Here is a 25210-nt window from a genome sequence, read left to right as displayed (position 1 = left end):
CATCTGCCAGGAGCCTGTAGCTCTGGTCCATTACTGTTTTCTCCTCAGACGTTATGTTCATGTCTACATTGACATCTTTTTAAAAAGTTATTTCTCTTACTAACCATGGACCCTTGGGTGTTTGGAATGCTAGGGAAACAGAGATACATCCCAGCCCCACAGTGAAATCATACGAAATCTGACTGCGCATGTTAAAACACTAATGTTTCCAGAATGTGCTGACATCTGGGGACACTCTTTAGCACCTGGGATTTTACCAATGCTTTTCAGTGGCTGGAGAGCTAGGTCTCATCTGGAAAGCCCAAAGTTGATCCTCTCATGTACCTTCACACACAGAGCATTTACTCTGTGCCACAAAACTGAGAGGGTTTTGTATCTCCTCCTGCCCACACCATGGCTGAGGTCAGGGATTGTTTTGCCCACACACAGGCCCTCATGCTGGTGAGTGGCAGGCAGGACTCTGCTCTGAGTCTGCCCTCAGCAGAGACTCTGACCTAGTGAATCCACCACCACATGCCACTTCAGGAGTCCAGGCCTGGCTCAGATTCAGGACCAGTCTTAAAGCCATGGAATGAACACAACTTGGTCATGGTGTATGATCTTCTTAATGTGTTCTTAAATCTCCTTAAAAAGCTGTAGTTACGTTATTTATTTGTGTGTAGAAGTCAGAGGACAACTTCTAGGAATCAGTTCCTCCCAGCCGCCACATGGGTCCTGGGACTCAAACCCAGACTGTCGCGTTGGCAGCAGGCACCTTTGCCAGCTGAGTCATCTTGCTGGCCCTTCATGTGTTCTTGAAGTCTATTTGCAAAAACGTTATTGTGAGTTTTTGGATCTATGTCGCCAGGGACACTGGTGTACTGTTCCTTTATTTGTTGTTTCTTTATTTGGCTTTGAGGATAGGCTAACCAGGCCGGGGTGAAAAAAGTGTGGGAAGACACAGGGTTGCTTGCCACTTTTCAGAAGTTTTATTACAAAGAGGTCTGAGCGAAGCACTGGGACAGACATTGCAAGGGCCAGGAGACAGCTGCAAAAGACACAAACCAAAGCCTAAACCAAAGCCAGACCCCAAACCACACACGTTAGGAGAAACCACAGCGTTGTTCTCAACTTTTCTTCATAAATAGATGACCAAAATTGTTGCTGGCAATTTTAAATTAGGTGGATATGTGATATTAAAAAAAAAAAAGGAAAAGGAAAAGAGGAGGAGGAAAAAGAACAGGAAGAAGAGAAAGAAGAGGAGGAAGAGGAAGAAGAGGAAGAAGGAGAAGAAAAAGAGGAAGGAGGAGGAGGAGAAGAGGAAGAAGAAGGAGGGGGAGAAACCCCCTGGGTGTGGCTTAAAAGCTCCCGTTCTCTCTGTGTGCAGATAAGAATCAGTTTGACAGCTTCTGTGCACGTGTCTCCCTTAAGATAAAACTTAAAAAAAATGTGCTAAAGGTCTTATAAAATGTTTTTTTCTTTTTCTTTTTTTTACCTTAAAGGAAACTTTCTTTCTCCCCACAAAATAATCTCACAGATGTCTTCAGCACGGTTCTAAAACAGTGAACTACTTACACGGAACCCACAGTGTGGGTTTCAGCATCTTTTGTGTACACCGAGAGCACACCTGTGGCTGGCCCAGCATCTGGGGTGGGTGTCTGTTGCTAAGCAACCTGGAGGGGGGCAGCCCGGTGAGCTTGGGCTGGGGCCAGAAGTCCAGACGCAGGGGACTGTGTGCAGGCCAAGGAGTGGGGTCCACAGCTACCCTGGAGCAAGCAGGTCAGCGGGCAGAAGGTCCCTGTAGGTTCTTTGGGCTGGTGGTGGGCGGTGGGCTGCCTCTGCAGAGTCTGGTGGGAGGTCGAGGGAGAGACTCAGCCCTGGGGCATGGGTGTATCACTGCTCTTGCTGGCCGGTCACCCTGCCTGCTGCCATGGCCTCTCTCTTGTGGTCAGCCCTTCTGGCTCGGAGCAGTGCCCTCCGGAGAGCCTCAGGGAGGGAGGGGAGGCGGGATTAGGTGAGGTAGAGCGATTTATCCCTGGGGAGCAAGCTGCAGGAGAGAGTAGGGGCTGTCAGCTACCGGAGCCCACCCTGGTGTCCTGGCCCTGTGTCCCTCACTCTGATCAGCTGTCCCTAAGGTTGAAGAAGTGGCTGCCCATCAAGCAGAACTAAGTATCCCTCCTGGTATTCTACCAGGGACCATCTAGTTTTTTGTTTTGTTTCATTTTTTTTAATTTGCTTTTCATGTCTGTTGTGGTTTTTGTTTTTGTTTTTGTTTTTGTTTTAGACAGGATCTTAGGATCTTATGTATTCCAGGCTGGCCTTGAACTCTCGGTGCAGTTGAGGATGAGCTAGAACTTTTGATTCTCAGGCTTTCATCCCAACCTCCATGCTGAGTCCTGGGAATTCGAGGTATGCATCACCACACCAGGTTAAGGCAGTACTGGGGACCAAACCCAGGGCTTCATGCATTCTAGGCACACTCTGCCAACTGAGATAATGCCCCAAGCACCTCTACCATGTCTGCTTTTAATCACAACATCATCATTTGTATATTTCAAACAACACAGGGCGAGCCAGATACTGTGTCCCAGGCCTGTGTGAGGATGAGGCAGGAGGCTCATGAGTTCAGAGCTAGCCTGGGCTACATAGAAAGACTCCACATTTAATAAGAATATGCTGCTGTGGATCAGACATTCTCACTCAGGGGAGAAGGGACAGCCTTAGGAAGTTCAGACACAGAGTACTTACTCCTCCTTGGCCCTGACTTTGGGAAGGGAAACAGAAGGAAAAGGGCTGGGGGAGAGTCCGTGCCTGCTGGGGCTACGAAGGGCATCCCTGCCCGCCTGAGTCTGCACGCCTGCAGAGGCTCTCCCTAGAAAGTCAGAAGTGGAAGCCAGGGCGAGTGAGCGAGGTTCATGAGGCAAAGTAGGAAGCCCATGCTGAAAGGCTGGTGGCCAGGGATGGGGGACACACTGCCTGGTGATGGCGATGGCCACTGTCCACTAGATACTCATACCTCACTCTCCGTTTGTGAAAACGTGGGACGAAAGGAGAAAAGGCATGAACCAAGGCCGGCCTCAGTTTCCCAAATGACCTTGGCATCCATTCAGCTGCACCCCTGGAGCTTTGCTCTGCTCCGTGTTGTTCCCCATACTCTAAGCATCCACCACTTGGGGTGACAGCGCCTACTTCACATTCCCCCCCCGATGTCTCCCTGTCCTCCTGGCCACCCCTGCCCCTCTTGGGAATGGACAGTGAAGGGGTCTGGGGAGGACTGACCTGCAGGTGCCGAGGCCGCGTTCCCCGCTGGGGTAACTCCCATCCCAGTCCCCGCTGCTGGAAGGGTTGGATGGGCCAGGTGAGCGGGAGCCAGAGCCACTGGGGAACTCAGAGATGTGTGGAAAGTCCTACAGGGGAAGGAGGGGACGGTGAGCAGAGGAGAGAGGAGGGGGGCCTCTCTGGCAGCTGGCGTCATCTTTGTGTGTCTGAGGGTGTCTGCACTCCAGAGACATGTCCTGGGTCTACACAGAGGGACTACTCTGCCTCTTCCCCCTTCTGCCTAGTGGAAGATCTTTGGGAAAATTCAACCTGAGGTGATTGTGTGGCTCAGTGATACAGCACCCGCCTAGTGTGTGAGAGGCTCTGGCTTCCATCCCCCAGCATGACAAAGAAAAAAAGAAAAGAAAGAGCAAAAAAGAAAATCCAACCCCCATCCCAGCTGAGTCAGTGTGGTGATTTTGCTTTTGAGTATTTCCTTTACCAGGCTTCAGTTTCCCAATCTGTAAAATGGGGTTACTGTGCTGCATGCATATTTTTGGAACCATTGGTGGAATCATCACTTGAGGCTAGGGCTTTGGAGATCACTAGGAGCTGGGACAATCTGGCAGAGGTCACAACAGTCTTAGAGAAGGTTCTGGAACAAGGCTTAGCCAGCAACTAGTCCACTGCCTGAGGTAGCCAGTATCTCTCAGGGTAGGTATTCTAGACCCATTTCAGAGAATCGGAAACTGAGGCTCAGAAAGGTACAATGCCATGGCTGAGGTTGCACAGCTGGTGAGTGGCCCGGCCAGTACATGACCTCCCCCCTCAGCTGCCTTCCCTTTTAGTGAGAGTCACAGGAGGCTGTTGCTTGGTCCTGCTTACCTGTGGCCCTGGAGGCGAGGGGCTCATCGCCAGCTGCACCTGGAGTGCCATGGAGGCAGGCAGAACAGGAGGCTGAGGGGCTGGGGACATGCTGAGAGGTGGGCTGAGAAGGGTGCCCTGCGCGTGGGGGGGCAGTGGCAGCTGCTGGTGCAATGAGGGGCTGAGAGGGAAGGAGGGTGGTGGGGGGGACGTGCTGAGGCCGGGCAGCAGGGCCTTGGAGCCCAGCGTTCTGGCAAGGCTGGCAGGGGAAGCTCCACTGCGGAAGGCTTGCAGGTCGGAGGGCGTCAGGAAGGAAGCCAGGCCGGGCATGGCGTACATGGGCTGCTTGGGTGGGAGCATTTTGGCTGGTGGGTTTGCCTGAGCGTTCTTGACCTCGCCTTGGTCCGAAGGGCTCTGGAGGAAGATGGAAGCCAGGGATAAACCAGGGATAAGGCGGAACCTGGACGGTTGACCAGGTAGGTCTGCAGCCTGCAAGGCCTCTGGATAGCTCTGTGTTGTGCTAAGTGGTGAGGTGTGAACGAATAAGCCATAACTATTCAGGGGCCTTCGAGCATACGGCTTTGATCAGCCAGTCAGCCCCACCTTTACCCTCAGGTGGGCTCCCTGCCAGCATGGTCCCGCTATTCTCACCAATGCCAGCAATGAGCCATGCTCTGTTTATGCCACCCTCAGCCCTCCCTTTCCTCATGCAGGCCTCTCAACTTTGTAAGCACCCTTTGCTTGGCCCTTTACAGCCCAACCCAGGCGTCATTTCCTTTGCAACAGCCTCCAGGACAATACTTTGTCTCCTTTGGGGCCCCAGACCCACACCTTGCCTCTGTACTTCTGGTGTGGGCAGAGAGGTAGAGGGACACGGTCAGGAAGGAGTTAAGACAGCAAAGCTGGGTTTGAACCTACAGCAGCCACTCAAATGGTCAATCCCAGGCTCATTGCTGGGCCCTCTGAGTGCTAGCTCCTCTTGCTAAAGGAAGTCAATGAAATGGCGGCTTCACGTGAAGCCGGCCACACTGGAGGAGCTCCCAAGGTGTGACACACAGGTGCCACTCATCCTCTCCGAGGCCTGTGGTACCCGCTGTTCCTAGGCGCCCCGGCCTTTGCTCTATCCCTCCCGTGGTGCACTCTCATCAGGACATCGCCTAGGGATGAAGTTACCTTGGAGACGAGGCTAGCTCTGTAGGCCGCCAAGGCTTTCAGGTACTCCTTCTTGGCAGCTTCGGTCTTCCTCTTATACGCCTGAAAGATCCGAGACATGGGCAACTCTGGAGAAAACGTCACAGAGGAGCCACAGTGCAGAGGCTGGGATGCCAAGTGGCGATTCCCGGGCCGTGCATGGATGAAGGTTGTGGGGTCATAAGCTGGGTCAGTCGCCCACTGGTCCCTTTCTATCGGAGTATCGCACCGGGAGTGTAGAGGCCAGGCTACACGCCCGTTCCTCAGCCATGGTGTTGGCACAAAGTGACTCCAGAAGGACAAGTCACCCAGAAGGCTCTCTTTTGACCCAGGATAATACCAAATCCTAAGACTGCACTATCTTTGTGTTCATGAAACCTGCTCCTATTCATATTTGCTACAGTTGCCACTATTAGCCTTAGACCTAGGCTTAGACGTCACTGTGGGAACGGCCCTAGTGTGCTTCACATTCACTCTGGCCATGCCCTTTAAGTAGAACTTTCCCATAATGACTTGGGGCTCAGCCTTGAGACTATTTGGCCAGTGGCATAAGAATAAACTGATGTGGAAGACTTGAAAAGTGCTTAGACTCTGGGATGGCCCTTGGCAGCCCTGGGAACCAGCCTGGTGTGGTGATTCATATTCTTGAATGCATAGTCACCGGGGAGTGGCACTATTTGAGAAGGATCAGGAGGTGTGGCCTTGTTGGAGGAAGTGTGTCACTAAGTATAGGCTTTGAAGTTTCCAAAGACCATGCCAGGCCCAGGATTTCTCTCTCTCTCTCTCTCTCTCTCTCTCTCTCTCTCTCTCTCTCTCTCTCTCTCTCTCTCTCTCTCCTTCTCTGTCTCTCTCTCTGCTTGCAAATCAGAGTGTCACTCTCAGTAACTTCTCCAGCACCACACCTGCCTGCCACATGATCGCTGCCACCATGATAGTGGACTAAGCCTCTGAAACCGTAAGCCAGCCCTCAATTAGATGCTTTCTTCTACAAGAGTTACCTTGGTCATGGAGTCTCTTCATGGCAATAGAACATGACTAAGGCACCTGGCTAGCCTCTGGGACCATGAGATCCACAAGACCCAGCCATCTATCTTCTTGAAGAAGAGTTGCCTTGTGTGTTTCAGCTGGTTGCAGGAGCATAGTTAGCTCTCATCAAAGGCAACAGATGAACCACCCTACCGAGTCCAGCACAACCCACAACATAAGAAAATGACAAAGGTCTCGGAATGGAAGCTAGCAGCCTCCCTGGCTCTTCCTGCAGCAACAACAGCAGCAGCAGCAGCAGCAGCAGCAGCACACAGCATCCAAGGCCAACAGCAAAACCCCATCAGAGACCTCTTCCTAGGAGCAAGACCCCGACCTGCCACACGAGTGAGATCAGAAACAGGGGAGGATTACTCTCCCCCGGAGCAGCTCTCGACCAACGGCTAACGAAGCTGGGGTTCACCCAGCACCCTCGCAGCTCAGGTGGGTCAACAAAGACAAGGGGTCTATGTTGGCTCCAGAGCTCCTCTTGCCCACAGTGGGAATTCTCTGGCCATGTCCTCTGCCTTCCCCTGTCTCTTGTCCGTACTTCTTTCCAGCAGTTCTTAGACTATCTCTTAAACTACGGGCACTAGACTATTCCACAAAGTCTCCCTCTACATTGCCAAATATGACAAAGGACCCACCTAACTCACACCGGTGGTCCATGTCTCTACCCGCAGCTTGCTACTGTTCTATGCTTCCCACGTGTCCACGGACAGTACTCCACTCCTCACCGTGCGAAACAGGGTCCTAATGCGTTCCCCCCACACCCTCCACTTTCAAAAGAGCCAATGGATGGTGACTCCCGGGTGTTGTAAAGATGTAATGAGGTGATGGAGGGGGAATCCCTGTGGGGCTTAGCCTAGGCATGCTCCAAGCATGGTAGTCAGTAGGTAGGGAAGTCAGGGCTACAAGAGGTTAGGTAGTCAGTCTGAGGTGACTAGCTGGTAAAGCATTTCCAATTGCATGAGCCGGCTCTGATCCCTTCTACCTGGAGGCCTTCGGAGAGACCACATGGGCAGTGGAGATGTAAGGTCTGAGTTGAGGGGACTGCTAGATGTGGATGGAGAGGCACCCTGGTTTACGGATGGGGAGGCAGGGGCCCAGAGAAGGCAGGTGTGGACAGTACTGGAGGTCATCGGGGATGGAAGGGACATTGCTTCCTAGCTTACAGATGAGCCCTTTGCAGGAACCTCTAGTCCCAGAGGCCAAGCCTGCTATCTTGGTTCCAGTGCCCAAAGTCTCAGGGACAATTTGGAAAGGGATGGAGGCTCACCTGTTTCTGCTCTTCTCCCAGGCTATCCCACATGGAGGCCACTATTTTGGAGACATCCCCAAAGGTGGCACTGGGATTTTGCCCCTTGATGGCGGCTTGGGTGTCTCTGAAGAAGAGAGCGTAGGCCGACACAGGCTTCTGTGGCTCATTGGGGTCTTTCTTCTTCTTCTTCTTTGGGTTCTTGGCCTTTTTACCTGGGTCTGCTGAGGGTCTCTTCTCGCCCGAGATCTGCCAGAGGAGAGGAGTCAGTAAATTGAAGAAGTCAAGGGATTCCTAGTCCAAGTGACTCGAGCTAACCTCGGGTCAAGCTAGGCTTTCTTAGCAGCTTACCTCAGACCCACCCAGCCTTGTTCTCTCTCAAGCAGTGAAAGGGCTTCCCCACCAGAGGTTCATACCCAGGCAGATGGGTCAACACTGTCATGCATTTGGAGGAGGGTGGCAACAGATGCATACACACAGGTAGCCATACATGAACACATGGACCAGACAACAGATAGATGGGTGCATACACACACACATACATGTAAATGGAAATGACATATGCACAGAGATGTAGAGATACAGGGAGACAGACAAACAGAACAACACACAATTACACATACAGACACAGATCTCAGGGACAGAGTGACCCACAGGCATGAAGAGACAGAAAGACAGACAGATGCCCATGCATCGTGGGTAGCAGCCTAAGGTGTAGGTTTAACTTTTTAGGGAGAACCAGCATGTGTGTTCATTCAGAGAACCCTGAAAGTCCCCGGAGACTGCTGAGCCAAGAACACTAACTTGGTGGCGAGGCTGGCCAGTGCCCTAGACTGCCATAAAATCAGCACTCTGGGACTTTCTACTCCCCCTATGGACAGAAGCCATTTATCATTCTATCACTTCAAAAATCTAAACAACACCCTTTTCTGTTTTTCTAGCACTCTGTTCCCTGCCATGTTAACATCTATCTTTGCAGACTTTCAAAGTCTCCTGACCAACACTGAATAATGAGAGAGGCCCAAAGCCTGGCATGGTGGGACAGCCTGTAATCCTTGTATTCAGGAGGCTGAGGCAGGAGGATTGAGAGATTAAAGCCAGTAAGGGCAGCATAAAGAGACCTCCATCTCACAAAGTGAAAATAAGAAACCAAGGGTCCATTTTCCTAGACAATGAAGTGGTCTTCTGTGTACCTGTTAGACCCTTGTATCTGCAAGAATGAGGTCCAGCCGCTGGGGGCCTGTTTCCAGGGTCTAACTCCATGTTTTTCTCAGTTATTCTGCCCCTCCTCATCATGATCATAAGTAATATCCAACTAATGCCTCTGATTATATAGGGTAGGCCACCTTCACTGTACTTCAGCTGTGATTCTAGACAATGGTTCCCCCCTAGGACTCTGGTGTTGGGAAGGGCGAGGTAACATGGCCGCCGCCCAGTCAGAGGACTCGCCTGAACAGACCATAGGGCCACAGTCTCAAACACACTTGACTTAGGGTTTCCAGGATGAGGAGGCATTGGGATTTCTTTCATAGACCCCAGCTGTCATCTCTGGGGACTCTTAGGCTAATGAGGTACTGGGGCCTTTGAACCAAGGCCTGGATCCTAAGTGAGGTCTGTGCTTCTGCATGCCAACAAGATGAAGGCAGCAAGTTCTGGGCCAGTGGCTAGACTTAGACCTCATGCCTGAGAGGCCGGGAATCTGGCTGGTGCTGTTCCAAGTGTCCCTGGGGGACTCTCCAGGCTTTCAGACCTTCAGCCCTTGGTGAGGCCTTGGCAAGGTGAGGACTTAAAACAGGCCTCTTTGTGTGTGTGTGTGTGTGTGTGTGTGTGCATGCACATACATGTGCATACGCATGGGTGTGGAAGACAGTAGTTCATCTCAAGTGTGGTTACTAAGGTACTGTCTACCTCTTTTTTTTTTTTTTTTTTTTTTTTTTTTTTTTTTTTTTTTTTTTGAGACAAGGTCTCCTATTGACCTGAAGTGTCCCATTCAGCTAGGCTGGCTGACCAGCAAGCCCCAGGGATCCTGTCGTCTCTGAGTCCCCAGTGCTAGGACTCACATCCTCATGCTTGCCACACAAGAACTTTCCCATTGCCCCGGTTCTGAAGGCAGGTCCCTTGATTGACAGAGGCTGTTGGATATGACATGGCAGTGGTTAAGGGTACATATGCCAGGCTGCATTGCAGCCATCTGGGTATGAATTCTGGCTGTACAGCACCGATATGTTAATTAACTACTCCATGCCTCAGTTTCTCCATCTGCCAAATGGGGATAGTGAATAAATATTACCTACCATGTAGGACTGTTATGAGAACTAGAGGAAGAGTGTTTATTGTGTGCTTATAAAAATGTCTGATCTGTGGGTTACAGAGGGTTTTTGTTGGTGTTATTTGTTTGTTTTTTGTGAGACAAGATCTTACGTGGCCCAAGCTAGCTTTTCTGTGTAGTTAAGAACAACATTGGACTTGAAGGTGACCTTGAGCTTCTGATCCCTTGCCTCTTCTTCCCGAGTGCTGAGATTCCGGGCCTGTGCCACCACATCTAGTTTATGTGATGTGGGGGTTGAGTCCAGAGCTTGGTGCCTGCCAGGAAAACACTTCTCCAGTTGGGCTATATCTAGACACGAGGAGTGTTCGTTAACTAACAAAACAAAAGAGAAACCACCCCTGAGGCTGGAGATGGAGCCTGGCCATAGAGCACTTGCCCTGCACAGGCAAGGGTTTAAGCCAAGTCCCCAGGAGTGTGTAGAAACAAAGCGAGGTAAAATGGGGGTGGGGGGGACAGAGGGAGGAAGACATGAAGGAGAGGGTTGAGAAAGAAGAAAATACCCCCAGTCGGCCTGTGATGTAGGCCAAGTTATCCTGAGAAGGATGCTGGACCAGGATGAGGAGAAGTACACAGGACCTGGTCAGTTCAGGGCCTCCCGTCATGGACACTGTGGCTGGGCACTGGGCCTCTGCAGGGCCAGCACGTGCCTGAAGGAGAGGGTCTTCAGGAGATTCAGCAGCCACAGCCTGATGTCCCAAGGCCTAGTGCCATCCCTCTGACCAGGGGTCCATGCTGACTCTCGGTCTCCAACAAAGAACTAAGCCTTTCTGGTCTTTTCCAGAGAGACATGATGGCATGAGCTGGCAGAGCCCCTTCTCCACTGGGGAGGTACCTTGTAGCTATGCCCTTCTACCTTACGCACCTTGAAATGGGCATCTGACTCCTCCTCCTGTGTGGAACTGGATGGAGAGGGAGTCGCTGACTTGCTCCCTGGGGGTGATGGGGAGCTGTGGGCGATGCCACTCCGGATGCCCATCTGGGAGATGAGCTGGGACTGGCTGAGGGCACTCATGTGGCTGGCCAGCATCGCGGGGCGGCCCAGCAGGGGCCCTGGCCGGCCTGAGTCGTAGGCAGCTACCTCCGAGTGGACCATCTCCTGGATCTGAGAGAGGACAGGATGATCGTGTTAGAAGGCTCTGCCTTGCCAAACGCTGCACCTGCCTCTCAGGCTCAGAGGAGGAACTTGTGAATGAGAGGTGGCAAGAGGCCATTTCCATGCTGGCCTGTGCTTCCCACAAGGATCTCCACAGGAGAATCTCAAGGTGGAGTTCCGTTCTCCCCAACTCCTGCATGATGCAGAACACCTGCATTTTGTCACTCTGTTGGCATCCGCCCTGGGCCGATGGTCAGCATGCTGTCCATACAGGAGGTTAGTCCAGCTGTGAATGGATCATCTCATGATGCAAGCTCCATGCAGGGCACGGCTCAGCCTTGTTCCCTGTGCCGCAATGAGCAGCCAAGAGTACAGATGCTGGAAGCCCACTTCTGAATTCTGGCCCAATCCCTTGCCAGGTGGGTGACACTGGCCAAGTGTGACCTCACTGGGACTCAGTTTCTTCATCTGTAAGATGTATAATCAGACTGCTTTCCAGGATTTAGAACAGCGTGAACTCTTGGCCCAAACAAACACAGTGTAAATGCATGGTTCATTAAGGCTCATGTGAACATTCTTAGAATTATTTTTATTTCCTCTGCATTTGTTATTTACTCTGATTTCTAATGGTAAGTGCCCACATGTTCTCAACTTTTTCTTTATTAAGCAAGCCAATAGGCTTTCTATTTTATGTGGGGTTTTAAAACTTCTCTTTAAAGTTAGAATCAGATCTTGCTGGGTGGTGGTGGTGCATTTTAATCCCAGCACTGGGGGGTTAGGTGGGGGAACAGAGGCAGGGGGATCTCTGTGAGTTCGAGGCCAGCCTAGTTTACAGAGTGAGTTCTAGGACAGGCAGAGCTACACAGAGAGACCCTGTCTAAAAAACAACAATAACAATAAAACAACAACAACAACAAAAAGAATCAGATCTTTGTAGGCATGGTGGCACATGCTTGCCATGCCAGAATAGCCTGAATCACATAGTGAGATCCTGTCACAGACAAACAAGATCTCAAATTGATCCCTCCTCCTTCTCTGTTCTTGATTTAATATCTAATTTCATCTTTGTTAACCTCTCCTTATGGCTTATAAAGATTATTGTTGAATCTCCCCCCAATTTTGAATTATATTTCAAAATTTATTTATTTCCCTTTGTTTTTATTGTTAATAGTGTTTAGGGACCTGGGAAAACTGCTCACTGGGTGATGTGCTTGTTGTGAGAGCATTAGGACCCTGTTCAGGTCCCTCGCATGCATGTCAAAAGGGAGCATCTAGGTGCTCCCTCCTCTGTAACCCTGGCATCAGAGCTGGGAGGTGGGGGAAGGGGAGTCTGGGGGGAGAGAGGAAGTGGAGACAGTTGAATCAATCTTGGGGTCTTCTAAAATTGCAAGGTCCAGGTTCAGTGAGAGACCCCACCTTAAAAATGAGAGCAAGGCTAGGGAGAGGACTTGATGGTTAAGCTTGAGGGTGAAGACCTCCTGTAAATGACAGGTGGACATGGTGGCCCACCTGTAATTCCAGCCTTGAGGGCAGAGACAGAATCTTCAGAGCAAGCTGGCTAGCAAGATTAGCCATGTCACTGAGCAATGGGTGTGACTGAGAGACCTTTCCTCAGTGAATAAAGTAGAAGGTAATGGAGGATAATTCCTGCCATCAAATTCAGACTTCAATATGAACATTCAAACATGCACACTCACAGTCACACACAAGTGCCCACATACATGTAAACATGCACACACACATACACACACGAAAATGGAAAAAGAAACACATGAGAGCCGTAGAGAATCCCGATGCTGACCTCTGGCTTCCCCATACTCACTATGCACGGGTGCCTTGAGTGTTTCTCATAGACTTTACCCTGTAAGAATGTTTTGATGTATTTTATGTGCGTGGGTGTTTTGCCTGCTTTCATGTCTGTGCACCACTCGTGGGTCTGGTGCCCTCAGAGGCTAGAAGACGGTGTCAGATTCCCTGGGACTGGAGTTGTGAATGAGCTGCCATGTGAGCACTGGGAACTGAACTTGGGCCCATTGCAAAGAGCAATAAGTGCTCTCAACTGCTGAGCCATCTCTCCAGCCCCAAAGAATACTGTGTAAGACTTTCGTGATTGATCTCTTTTATATATAGGTATTTCATTCCTTAATTTTTTCTTTGTCCTAGAGTTCTAAAGATGACTCTAGCAATTTCTAAGTGGTTCATTTTGCTTCTTGTCGCTCTGTCTCGAGTTTCTAATCACAGAAGTGGTGAATGTTTGCACAGTGTACCATTTGTCTTTCTGAGAATTAGTTAAGGTTTTCTTCGGAACACAAATATAATTAAATCATTGCCTGTTCAAAAGTACTTCCAGGCAAATGGTGGGTTGTGGCCATGATGCAGTAGGGTACCATCTGTTGGCTAGCATCGATTATATTGCTTAGTTTTTTTTTTTTTGTTTTTTTTGTTTTGTTTTTTGTTTTTTGAGACAGGGCTTTTCTGTATAGCTTTGCGCCTTTCCTGGAACTCACTTGGTAGCCCAGGCTGGTCTTGAACTCACAGAGATCTGCCTCCTGAGTGCTGGGATTAAAGGCGGTATTGCTTAGTTTTTATTCTTAAATTTGTGTCTTTAATCTTACATGAGCTTGTCTAGGTCAGGGCTTTTAAAACTTTTTCCCCACTTGTGACCCCTTATTCATCCAAGAAACATTTACATGACCCTGGGTATACAACAGAATGAAACAGGCCTACAAATCAAACACTTAACTGCTGAGAAATTGTGAAGGGATTTATTTGAAACAAGTCTTTGGTACACATTTAAAGATGGAGGCAAACCTGCATACTAATGAGCTGAATGTGTTTATTTACTTTTACATGAAGAATTGAATCTTGGTTGAACTCTGGTACTTCAGGATGGAGAACATCTTCAACATTTTTCAGAGTTGATTGATATTTTGATTTTTATAATCATCAATGCTGAAACTGCTTTGCATAAATACATAGCACAGAAAGGCAAAAGTATGTTTAGTACTATTTCAGACACAGTTGGAGATCCTGCCCTAACCCTAAGCCAAAAATCACCAAACAACTTCTTATGAAACAGGTCAGCAACTCAAGTAGCAATTAAAAAAAAAAATGAAACATTCTATAAAAGTAGAATCCAAAGATGTACTAATTTATACTTAAATGATGAGGAAGATGGTGGGAAAATAGTAAATCTTTGTTTTCCACAATAAAACCATGATTTCTTTTTACATCATTTGTGTGTGTGTGTGTGTGCGTGTGTGTGTCTGTGTGTGTGTGTGTGTGTGTGTGTGTGTGTGTGTGTGTGTGCGCGTGCGCGCGCGCACACTGACAGAGGTCAGAGGACAACTCTGGTCCTGGGTTATCAAGCTTGAAGGAAGCCCCTTTTATCTACTGTTACTATTTTGAGATTTTACATGTTTATGTGTATGGGTGTCCTGCCTTCATGTGTGTCTGTTTACCATGTGTGTTCAATGCCTGTGGAGGCCCAGAAGGACTTCAGAAGAAGCAGTTCTTTGCTAGAAAAGCAGCTTCTTTGATCCTCACTGAACCCTAACCTCCTGTCCCTTAACATTTACTGTATGTGTCACAGGTTATTTTTGACACAGACTTTTCAAATTAAGCAATTTATGGCATGCTTTCTTTCTTTCTTTGGTATAGGACCACCTAGATTTATGTCAAGGGTTCAGGCAGGAGCAAATTCACCAGGAGGAAACATCTGAAGGTATCTAAAGACATTTTCCACTCTCACAACTGGGGGCCTGCTCCTGATACCTGGTGAAGGGGCAAAGGATGCTGTTAAACTCTCTACAGCATGTAGGATGGCTGCCCTCTACCCTTGCTCCCAAACAAAGACTTCTGTGTCCCCAAATGCATATGTGTTGAGGCTGAGCAGCTCACTCTCCACAGGGGATGTTTTCCCCGAGGAAAGTCTCAGCCGTGCTCTGTGCATGTTTCTCAAACCTGAAGACTTTACTTTCTCTTTTACTCTCAGGCTGTTTGGAAGAGTGTTTTGTTATCACTGTGATCGAGGGATACGAATCCTAGAATTTTGATTTTTGACTATGCCAAGGCTTCCATTATGCCTGAGGACAGGGCCATGCCTTGCAAAATTTTCATGTAAAATTAAAATAGTGTAGACTCAGGATTGAGAGTTAGCTCTGGGGGGTAGAGTGCTTGCTTTGCATGTGTGGGGCCCAGGATTCGGTTCCTATTACTGTGAAATTAAAAAAAAAAAAAGTAATTGAAATCATGTTCATTCTGCCACATTAAAAAAAAAAATCTCTCAATGTCTATTAAAGTACTGTTTTGATATCAGCTGTGAAACTGAGGAAACTGAGCTGAAGCCTACTACCCATCCTGTGCACCACAGGTTCTCCAGAGCATTTGATATGAACGAGTTTTCTTCAGGTGTGCTGATGTGAAGTCATCCAGATGTCCCAGAATGCTCTGCCTTCACGAGGGCTTCTTATTCCCAGAAGCATCTTTCGCTCTAATGAAAACGAATGTTTCTGTCTTCCACCCTACTCTATCAGCTGTTGTCATGGTTTCCTTACTGTTTTCCTCTCATCCTGCATCGTTTCAGACGTGCATCGTGCAAACAGCATATGGGTGAATGCCGATCTGCAACCCAGCTCTCAATATATTGTGATCCGTGTTAGTACATTCATTGCAAAAACCCGAAAAGTAGGCTTTAGCAAGCGAACTTCCTTAACGTGTAGAAGGCTTTATGATCGAGTATCTAAACACCCCCTTTCTACCACCAATATGTACATGCTCTCTTGTGTGTGTGTGTGTGTGTGTGTGTGTGTGTGTATGTGTGCATGTGTTTCTCTTAGGCAGGGTCTTACCATATAGTCTAGGAGGCTCTAAATTCTCTTTCCTCCCTCCTCAGCCTCTCAAGTGCTGGAATTATAAGTGTGCACCACTGTGCCTAGCTTTTAAGTGTTAAACAAGAAATTGACTTGATTTCCTCCAGGGCAAATTGGCTATAGCTTGTTATGGCACGCTATATTTTTCTTCCCAGCTACCTGCGGCAGAATTCTTCAACCCCATATTTTTGACTTTGTAGTATCTTACTGACATTTGATAAATTTAAAGGCATTTAAAATTATTATTGTTATTTTTATGTTTTGCAAATACCCCACATGGGAAACATTCTAAGTCTGATCACTGGTGAGACAGAACGCCGTTCATAAGTCAGTTAGGCCACTTGGGTCTGAACTAGTGGGTGTGGACAGTAGCAGAGCTCAGCTCATAGGAAGGCTGGGATGTCACACCAAGTCCTGGGTTCGATCCCCAGTACCTCATAAACTGGGTTTAGTGATGCTTGTCTGTAACCCCAGCACTTGGGAGACGGTAGCAGAAGGATCAGAAGTTCAAGGTCATCCTCTGCTATATGTGGAGTTAATGCCAGCCTGGGCTAGAAACTCTCAGAAACAAACCCAACCTAAAACAAAATCAACAAAACTCAATCCTTACTAAATGAGTTCACGATATCCAGCATAAAACAATTTTATACAATCGTGTAACCTAGAGATTCTCATTCTCCCACAGGCATGAAATATATAATGTGTAGGAAAAATTGTGATGGACATGGACAGATGAATGTTCTACTAAGCATTGTCTCCTGGACCTCAGCGGTTATCTGATTCGATCTGAACGTCACCTCTGAACTTTATCAGCAGTGAATGAGTATCAGGTAGAAGGTTACTAATTCTTGTCCATAGAAACACAAATGATTTTTTCTGGTAGAGATATAATTGATCCTACACTATAGAAAAGAGAATTCTAACCATTGTAATACCTTACTGACTTCCTCATTAATAGTCAGTTAAATACAGTTTTGATATGTTTACATGTTTTATTTGTGTGAGAGTCATAGTTTTACCCTTAGAAAATTCCAATACAGAATATTAAATTCTAGAAAAATCTGGAGCTATTGTAAAGGCTTACCAGCTGAAGAACGTGAATATGGCTTATTCACATAGTAGAATTCTTCTCAAAGTGAATGACTAGAGCCACACTGACCAGTGTGGGTGAATGAAGAAGAGTAAGCAAGGAGCAAGGGAGGTCTCAGAGGACACAGGCAGCCCAGACCTTTAAATCCACATGTAAGATGTGCAGCGTGGCTGTGATGTGTGTCCAGTGGGAGAGTAAAGGCAGCAGAGTAGAGGCAGTGAGTGAGAGAGGGCTGGACCGGCTCCTGCAGCAGCATTTATTCTGTCAAAAGCAGAGCTGATGTAGAAGGGCGATCACTGAGGCTTGTCAAAGCAGTGTCCAACTCAAGGGTGATGGGCTCTGGGAAGTCTGGCTTGCAGAAGTGGCTGCCATCCCCATGGCTTAATTGGCCACATTACATATCATGAAACATTTCACATAAGGTGATGTCAAAGACTGGGGCCCGAATCTCCAGGCTAGCTCCAGGCTCAACATTTCAGCTGCCTGACTGGAACCCTTTTCCTAGAGATGCATCAGATTGAGTATGAAGGAAGGAAAGCCTTGTTTTTTCCTAAATTTTCCCCTAGTTCTACCAACACATCACGTGACATCATTTCTGTGGTTTCCCAGGCCACAGACATGGGAACTAGCTTCCTCTCCTCCTTCCCAAATACCCCTTGCCTGGCGCGGATGCCCCGAGCACTGTTGGGCCTGCTTCCACAGTGAGTCCTTAGTCTCTCACACACTTCTGCTTCCCAGGACAGGGACATTTCACCCTCCTAGGACATGAAAGCCAGGTCCTTCTACCCTTTACTCTCACTTGAAAACTGTTCACTGACTTGGGAAGCAGAAGCAGGCTGATCTCTGAGTTCAAGCCAATCTGGTCATCTAGAGAGTTCCAGGCCAGCCAGGGCTACATAGTAAGACCCTCACCTCAAAACAAAGAAACAAGTTTTCATTTGCCTCCTTAGGTTGACCTAAATTGTCTAATAATAATGCAGTCTGGGGGAGGCCAGCTCCCCAGAACTGCTCCAGGGTTGTGAACAGAAGACCTCAGAGTAGCGAGGGATTAGGAAAAATTCTTATCTGAGGGCTAGACTTTTTTCTATCTGGGGGAAAAATAAGGAAACACACGTGATTTCTGATGGTAACTTTCTCTTTTACTTCATCTTAGAAAAATCTCTTTCTCTGAAAATCTCTGTCTCCACACAGCTACATCTCTTTACATACAGCTATATATTTCTCTACTCTGTTACATTCCTTCACACACTACTGCATCATTCATTCGCTCTTTATTCATTCACTCCCTCCCTCCCTCTCTTCTCCCTGTTCTCTGTCTCCACACAGTGACATCTCTCACTCAGCACACACACTCTTACCTCTGCCTGGCTCTTTTCACAGTTCCTTCACATTGCTCTGCACAGCCCCTCTCATATCCAAACTCTGGACAATTATATGCTACATTTTCAGGGTCCGACCCTTTCTTATAACACATGATAAGTCACGGTTTTTCTCAGGCTAGGAAGGTAGCGTTGACTGGCCAGTGAGTAAGTAATGCTTGGCCATGCATATAGCTCTAAGTTGGTGAGAGTTCCCAGACAGAAAGTAAACAGTTGACTGAAACTTGAGTGATTGGAGTATGTGCAGAAAGAGAATTACTGCAGAGAATTATGTCTACCAAAGTTGTTTCAGTTTTGACCTTGATTTAGCAATAAATAGCACCTGGGAACTAGTCTGTGTATTTTCTGCAGGAGCAGCTTAGTCAATTTCGAATTTGTTCTGGAGTCTAAAAGTAGCTGTCTTTGAGACTGAGAATACTGTTATTTTTCCTGTGTTAGTTATGAAACATATTCTAGTATATTTTCTATTCATCAGAATTATACAGCTTAAACAGAAATCATCTTCCTGACCATCCACAGCAGTGTGCCCAAAGATATAAAACACACTACCAGTGGGCTGTGGAAAGAACTCCATAGCTGTCCTTTTTAGGACATGAGAAAGTTACAGACAGAAAACAACTGGTTTCCACAGCCAGTGAGCCCATGGACTTTGCCAAGTGGGGCTCCCTAACAGAGAGTTATTGTGTGGTAAGTTGACATGTTGAATACTAGTTGTCACCTGCTGTATACTCCCATTGCCCTCTGCAAATAATCTGATAGTAAATAGTGGCTTGGTGTACATACATGTGCATGGGTATACAGATCCATGTACATGCGTGTGTATGTGCACATTGGGGGGAGGTAGAGAGACTAGAAGATAACTTTAGGGGTCACTTTTCAGATGCTGTGTGTAGATATAGGGTCTCTCACTGGCTAGTGAGGCTAGGGTGGCCAAGACTCACCTATCTCCACCTCCCCAGCTCTGGGACTATAAGCACGAGTGAGTCACTACCACATCCCAGCTTTTTTTTTTTTTATATGGGTCCTGGGGATGGAACTCAGGTCCTCATGTTTGCTTGCAAGACAAGCTCTGCACCAACTGAACCATCTCCCCAGCTCCAATAATGACTTTTTAAACTTGAAAGGTTCTTTGAGATTTAAAAAAAATTCCCTATGATCTATATTTATGGAGGCAATATTCTTAATTTTACTGGTACTTCCATTTTCCCAAGTGTGGTACTCAGGAGGCATCCTCTTTAGACCTACAGATTTCTACAGTCGTTCAGGGGTTTTCCTCACATTCCTAATTCCTCTAGTAAAGACTCGGTGGAGCACTTAATTAAGAAAAATGGAAGTCAAACAGCACATCTGGATGCCCTCTGGGATGACTTCAGGCTCACTGTGGAGCTCGATCCTGCTGTGCTCACAGAAGCATTCTCCAAAACGTTGGCAGGCAGTTCAGGACTTCTGTGTTGGCGTGGACCAGTGCTAAATCCTGGAGATGGGAGTCCCAAAGCCTTGCAGTCAGTCAGGTCACAGGCCTTTCCACAGGGACAATATGCAGCTACAAACCACTAAGACGTGGGTGTGGCCACCAAGCACCCCAGACTTCCTAGGGCACTTCATGAACTCTGTCCTAACTCCCCAAAGTGAAAAAGATGGCCTCAGTTAGAGGCCCGTCACTTGAGGCTGTCTGATGCCACGGGCTCTGTAGTGGTCAGACCTGAGCCCCGTCTCATGCTGACGTCCTCATCTCTCATGTGCTGGGGACACTGGCACCTGTCTCCTTAACTAGAAAGGTGTCACTGGCCAGATGGAAACTGCCCACCGATCCCCATGCCTGCCCAGCTGCAGACCCCATTGTGGCTTGGCTGATGGCAGAACTCCCTGGGGTCCTGAGGGCTTCTCAGGTTCTAGACATGAACTTTCAACTGTCACCAGCCTCTGTCAACTATCAACCCTCCCCCAAAGCACTCCCCACCCCTCCTCTGTTGCCCCTTTCCAAGATCCCTGGGTCCTCGGTGGCTCCATGTGCAGAGACCTTTATCAGGGTGAGGGCCTGGCTCTCACAACCTCGCTCAAGAGATGCCTAGAAAAGGCATGAAGTACTCTTCTGCTCCCACAGGTAAACATACGGCCCGGCGGGAGCCACACCTGCACCCTCTCCTTCAGGCCCAGGCGGAGGAGCAAGAGGGAGGTGGCAGCCTTGCAAACATAATTAGACTTAATAGATTCTCAGGGTTGTAGCACGCCTGGAGCTTTTCACACATGGCCAGTTGTAGTCTCCATGGAGTATGTTGAGAGCAGCCCCACGAGGGACAGTGAGAAATCACACCTCTCCTCCGCTTCTGCCAATCCACAGAACTGAATCCCACCCTGCCTCCTCAGAGGAGGCCAAGGGACTGAGCTGTCCGCAACAGACTGGGAAATTGGAATTTTTTTTTATTTTTTCCATGTAAGCTGCAGACGTTCCCTTTCTGTTATATTCCGTCACGTAAAGCACCAAGTTCAAAAGTTCCTTAAATTCTGAATATCATCAAAAACCAAAATGAGGCTAGAAGCCACTGGCCAGCGTTTTATTTTATAATCCTTTGACAGTCCTGGGGAGCTTGTAGCAACAGACATCAGCCCCTTTGTCTATAGAGCGCAGTAACAATAGGTACTTTGCCATGTTTACTGCTACATTAGTGTGCACTCACTATGCGTGTGGCCCATTGTGCAAGTGTGGACATATGTACACCATCTATGTGTGGGAACAATGTGTTGGGAGCTTGTGAATAACTCTTTGGCACAAACATATTCTCCTCCCAACTTTCGATGGAGCTACTGAAACTTGGGACGGAGGAGCACTGTAACCAAACGGCTGTCTCAGAATCCCACGTCTAGGAAAAGGGGAATTCAGAATTCCATCTGTCTGTGGCTTGGCATCCTCTGTGCCCACAGAAATCCCAGCAGCTTTGGCAGGGGAACAGGGTGACCCTCGAGCCTGCCCTTGGGGTAGGGAGCTGTGTGGACCAATAAGAGGTACGGTTCTACAGAGCAAATCATAGAATATCCAACCCTGGAGTTTCCCCCTTCCTCTCCCACGAACTTGCTCAGAGTGTGAGTTTGAACAGGATGTTACCCGAATTAAGATGAGGTTCTGGAAATAGGGGCCTGATAGCCAGGAGGGAGACATCCTTGATGATATACATAACAGCACGAAGCCTGGCTCAGGGCTGGCGCGTGACAAATAGATTGATCACACTGGTTTTTACCAGGAGCTGGTCAGCTCCTGTGAATGGTCAAATATTAAATATTTTAGGCTTCAGATGGGGTCTGTTGTAACTGCCTAACTCAGCTGCTGTGGCAGAAAGGCAGCTAGAAGCGACAGGCTAATGCATGGCGGGGGGGGGGGGATGTGCCAATAAAGCTTTATTCACAAGAAGATCGAAAGGGTCTTTAACCCCTGGCTATATACTATCAACTTCCTCATTAATTGGATGCCATTGACAAAAATAAAGGTGGTTCCTTTACCCACCCTCCACTCGCAGCTCCCACTTGTAGGCAGCCCCCTGCTCGCCACACTGAATTCTCATCCGGTCCTGGAAAGAGAGTTTGTTTTATCTTGGACTTCACCGATGTGGCAGTACAGTCACAGAACGGAAGGTCATTGTTCAAGGTCACTTAGTGCTGAGAGTCACTTCTAAGTCTGGGTGGCTCCCAGGCCCGTGTCTTTGGCTGTAACCTGAAGTGCATCCTCCTGCTCCTCACAGCAGAGCAAACACCTGTTGTAGAGGCTCCCTGTGCTAAACCTTGCCCTGGCCACTGCTCAGGGCTAGTCTGACCGCAAGCTACAGTCTCTCTGACACAACCACTGTGGCTCTTGGAGGGAATGCTTTGGCATGTGGCCAAAGCTACTTTGGGACCTCGAGACTCTGTTCCCAGGCTTGCTGGCTTCTAACAGATTACTGTATTCATCTCTAGAACTACCCCATCCCATGGCTACATCCCTTCCCAAGGGGGTTCGATGTCAAGTGGGGTTCAAAGGTCCTGTCTCCTTGATGAGTCCATTTCCAGGAGGGCCTTATTGCCCACAGTCCCCTGCTAGCCAAGATCTCCTCAGCTTAGCTGCATCTATGAGGACACTTGAGCTGTGTAAAGTGACTTACTCATGGTACCTAGTATTTTTGGATGTTGATATAAAGTGGTAGGGAAGTCTTAGTCTACCGCCCCTTGGAATCAGCGCTATGGGATGTCACAACTAAACCCACAAATCACCCATATCACTTTTTCCATGTGCATTCCACTCTGAAATATCTGGAGGCTTGAGGAGACAAATGTTTGAAAATTAGTCCCCTTTAATACTCTCTCTCTCTCTCTCTCTCTCTCTCTCTCTCTCTCTCTCTCTCTCTCTCTCTCTCTCACACACACACACACACACACACACACCCCTAGCAGCGGAAGAAAAGAAAGCCAATGGTAAACCTTCTCCAGTGCCTGCCCCTCGCCGGCAAGCTTCGTTGGCAAGTATTTCTAATAAACTTTCATGCTTGGCGGGAGATCCTTTGCAGGCTGACAAATTCCTCCTGAAATGTAGACGTCTTGTTCAGAGTTATTACCCCAGTGCACAGGTGCCCAGCTGCTATTGTAAAACCAGCAAGCATTTAATTGAAACAAACGACTATAATAATAGGACATTATCCCTGCAGGCCAAGCGCCATCATAGTTTTAATTATTGAGTTAAGAGTCTCACTAATTTATCCTTTAAAGCAACAGCCCATTCCCAGTTAGACTGATCATCTTGTTATGAATATGAAGGGACCCAGCAGGGAGGGTGTGAATCGAAAGCCATTTGTCCCCTTCAGGGCTGTTTTTGTCTTTGAAGAAAGGTTTGCAAACAGGCAGCTGAGCCGCTTGGCAGGCTCCACCGAGGAGGGGAGGTTTTCGTTGTGCTTGGAAATGAGGGCCTGCCTGGTCCTCGAGCTTCCTCCTCTGGGATGCAAGCCCTCCTTACAGTGCCGGCTCTAGCTCTCTACCTGATCACAGCCAAGGGCCAGAGTCCTTTCTAAGCCACAGCCCCCCACCACAGCCTTAAACCCCAATGCCTGGCACCTCTCTGGTTTCCTCCCTCATTGCTCTCCCCCTCCCTCACCTCCATTACTGCTCCTTGAATATTCAAGCAGGCCCTTGCTTCTGGACCAGTTTAGACTGGGCACAGTTTTGCCCCCTGGGACATTGGTTGACATTTTTTGTTGTTGTATCTGGAAGACAGCAGCTCTAATAACAGGAAGACTTAGAATACAGAACAGCCCACCTCCAAAGTCATTCATGCTGCCGTGGACAGCCCTGTGAATGAACTGTTCTTTCCCATGACGGGGAGCGCTCACCCCCCTGCATATACTCCCTTACTCCTGGGAGACTTGGTTCAAGCCTCAGTTTCCCCAGGAGCCTTTTCCTGACCAAGAAACATAGTGCTGAAACCTGTCTCCCAACACACACTGGAGAGCGGGCAGAAACTCCTAGCTCCTTGGGCTGCTGTTGTCTTTTAAAGTGCCTGCTAACAGTGTGTGACCTGTTTATGAGCTCCTTGTTGCCCCCATATAATCTGCACATGGTAAAGACCTTTGCTTTGTTCCCTGACTACTGGCCAGCGCCCAGCAGGGTGTGAGGACCAGTGAGGACCAAGCGTGTTTTCTAGAGGTATGTGCCCGAGGATGGCCCTGCTTTTCTCTGTCTGCTCACACCCAGAGGGCTTGCTCCAGTTGCAATAAACTGTTCTTTTCGGGGTTTGGCAGCTCTTTGACAGTGAGTGGCCACACACACGACAGTCGTCAAGTCTATATGTATCATTCGCTCTGTACCAGGCACTGCGTGGAGCCATTGGGGAGTTACCGTGACAAGCACGGGTGACAACTGCCTCCTGCAGTTAACTCCACCCCCTGCTGGTACACACCAAGGGGTGGTAAGGCGGAATGTCAAAGCCAGGCATCAGCAGGGTCCTGCACTGAGTGGTGGATGCTGGGAGGGAGGAGCAGGGATGGGGAAGGAAGAGCCAGAGGGTCAGGCAGGACAGGACTGGTGGGATCTGCAGGTCCTGCCTGAGTCCTGAGGAACTGCACTGTGCTGTGGACCAGCTTGGCTGCCAGGAGCCGGTGACCACAGTGAGGTCAGCTAGAAGGGGTGTGTCTGAGAGCCAGAGGGAGGGAAGCAGGGTGGAGACATGCAAAGGGGGCCTGGGTGGTGGCAGGAAGGACACCACCAGTGTGTCCCATGGAAGAGCGGAATAGGGAGTTTCTGGAAGAAGGGAGAAGCCAGCCTGTCTGTCAAGCATGAGAAAGATGGCACCTTCCAGTGGATTTGACAAAGCAGAGGCCACCAGGGTCCCTAATCAGGCAGCTTTACAGCCATGGGAAGACAGAGCCCAGGTGACTTGGAGTGAAGGTCCAGCATGGTCTATGAGGCTGGGTTGGGGCTTCTGGAAGTTGTCAAAGGCTGACTGGCTTTGCTAAAGGGAAGCGGGGAGGTAGCACTGTGGCCTTGGCTCTCTGGGCCTCTGCATTCTCAGGCAACCCTTTAATGACCCCAGAGCCAATGCTGCTGTGGCTTAGGAATGGCCGACGGGCAAGGGCACCTCGCTCGGGCATGTGAAGTCCGCTGCTCCCTAGGTAGCCTGTGTGGGGCAGGACCACCTCTGAACCTGGGTGATGCTGAGCCTTATGTCAGCTCCTCACTACTGAGAGCAGAGTGGCTGGCGTGGGCTGGCTGGCTTGACCGTGTCTCCTCGCCTGTGGTTAGAGTGTTGTCCCCAAGGGTCTGGGTCTTCTCACACTGCAGGGAGCCAGCCCAGTTACCTGTCTTGCTTTGATTTATCCTTGTGACTTATCTTTCTGTGTCTTTGAAGAAATCGGAGGGAA

General features: G+C 48.8%; 1 protein-coding gene across 5 annotated transcripts in view; it reads right to left on the bottom strand.

Annotated features, from left to right (window-relative positions):
• Positions 1-1245: 1245 nt before the first annotated feature.
• The window catches only part of Tox2 (TOX high mobility group box family member 2), a 126023-nt gene continuing 102058 nt past the window's right edge, over positions 1246-25210 (bottom strand). For 4 of the 5 annotated variants that reach the window (XM_028868406.2, XM_028868410.2, XM_028868412.2 and 1 more), the window contains exons 4-9: positions 10765-11004; positions 7595-7822; positions 5275-5355; positions 4123-4515; positions 3259-3386; positions 1760-1826 (exon numbers count right to left, since the gene is read on the bottom strand). In XM_028868406.2, coding sequence (XP_028724239.1) covers positions 1760-1826; positions 3259-3386; positions 4123-4515; positions 5275-5355; positions 7595-7822; positions 10765-11004 — 1137 coding nt within the window. Of the gene's footprint in view, positions 2027-3258; positions 3387-4122; positions 4516-5274; positions 5356-7594; positions 7823-10764; positions 11005-25210 lie in introns of all 5 variants that reach the window. The other variant, XM_028868407.2, reaches the window with a different exon arrangement.

Source organism: Peromyscus leucopus, chromosome 4 (genome assembly GCF_004664715.2).
Source record: "Peromyscus leucopus breed LL Stock chromosome 4, UCI_PerLeu_2.1, whole genome shotgun sequence".
Classification (NCBI taxonomy): Eukaryota; Metazoa; Chordata; class Mammalia; order Rodentia; family Cricetidae; genus Peromyscus; species Peromyscus leucopus.
This window is presented reverse-complemented; position numbering and strand designations above follow the sequence as displayed.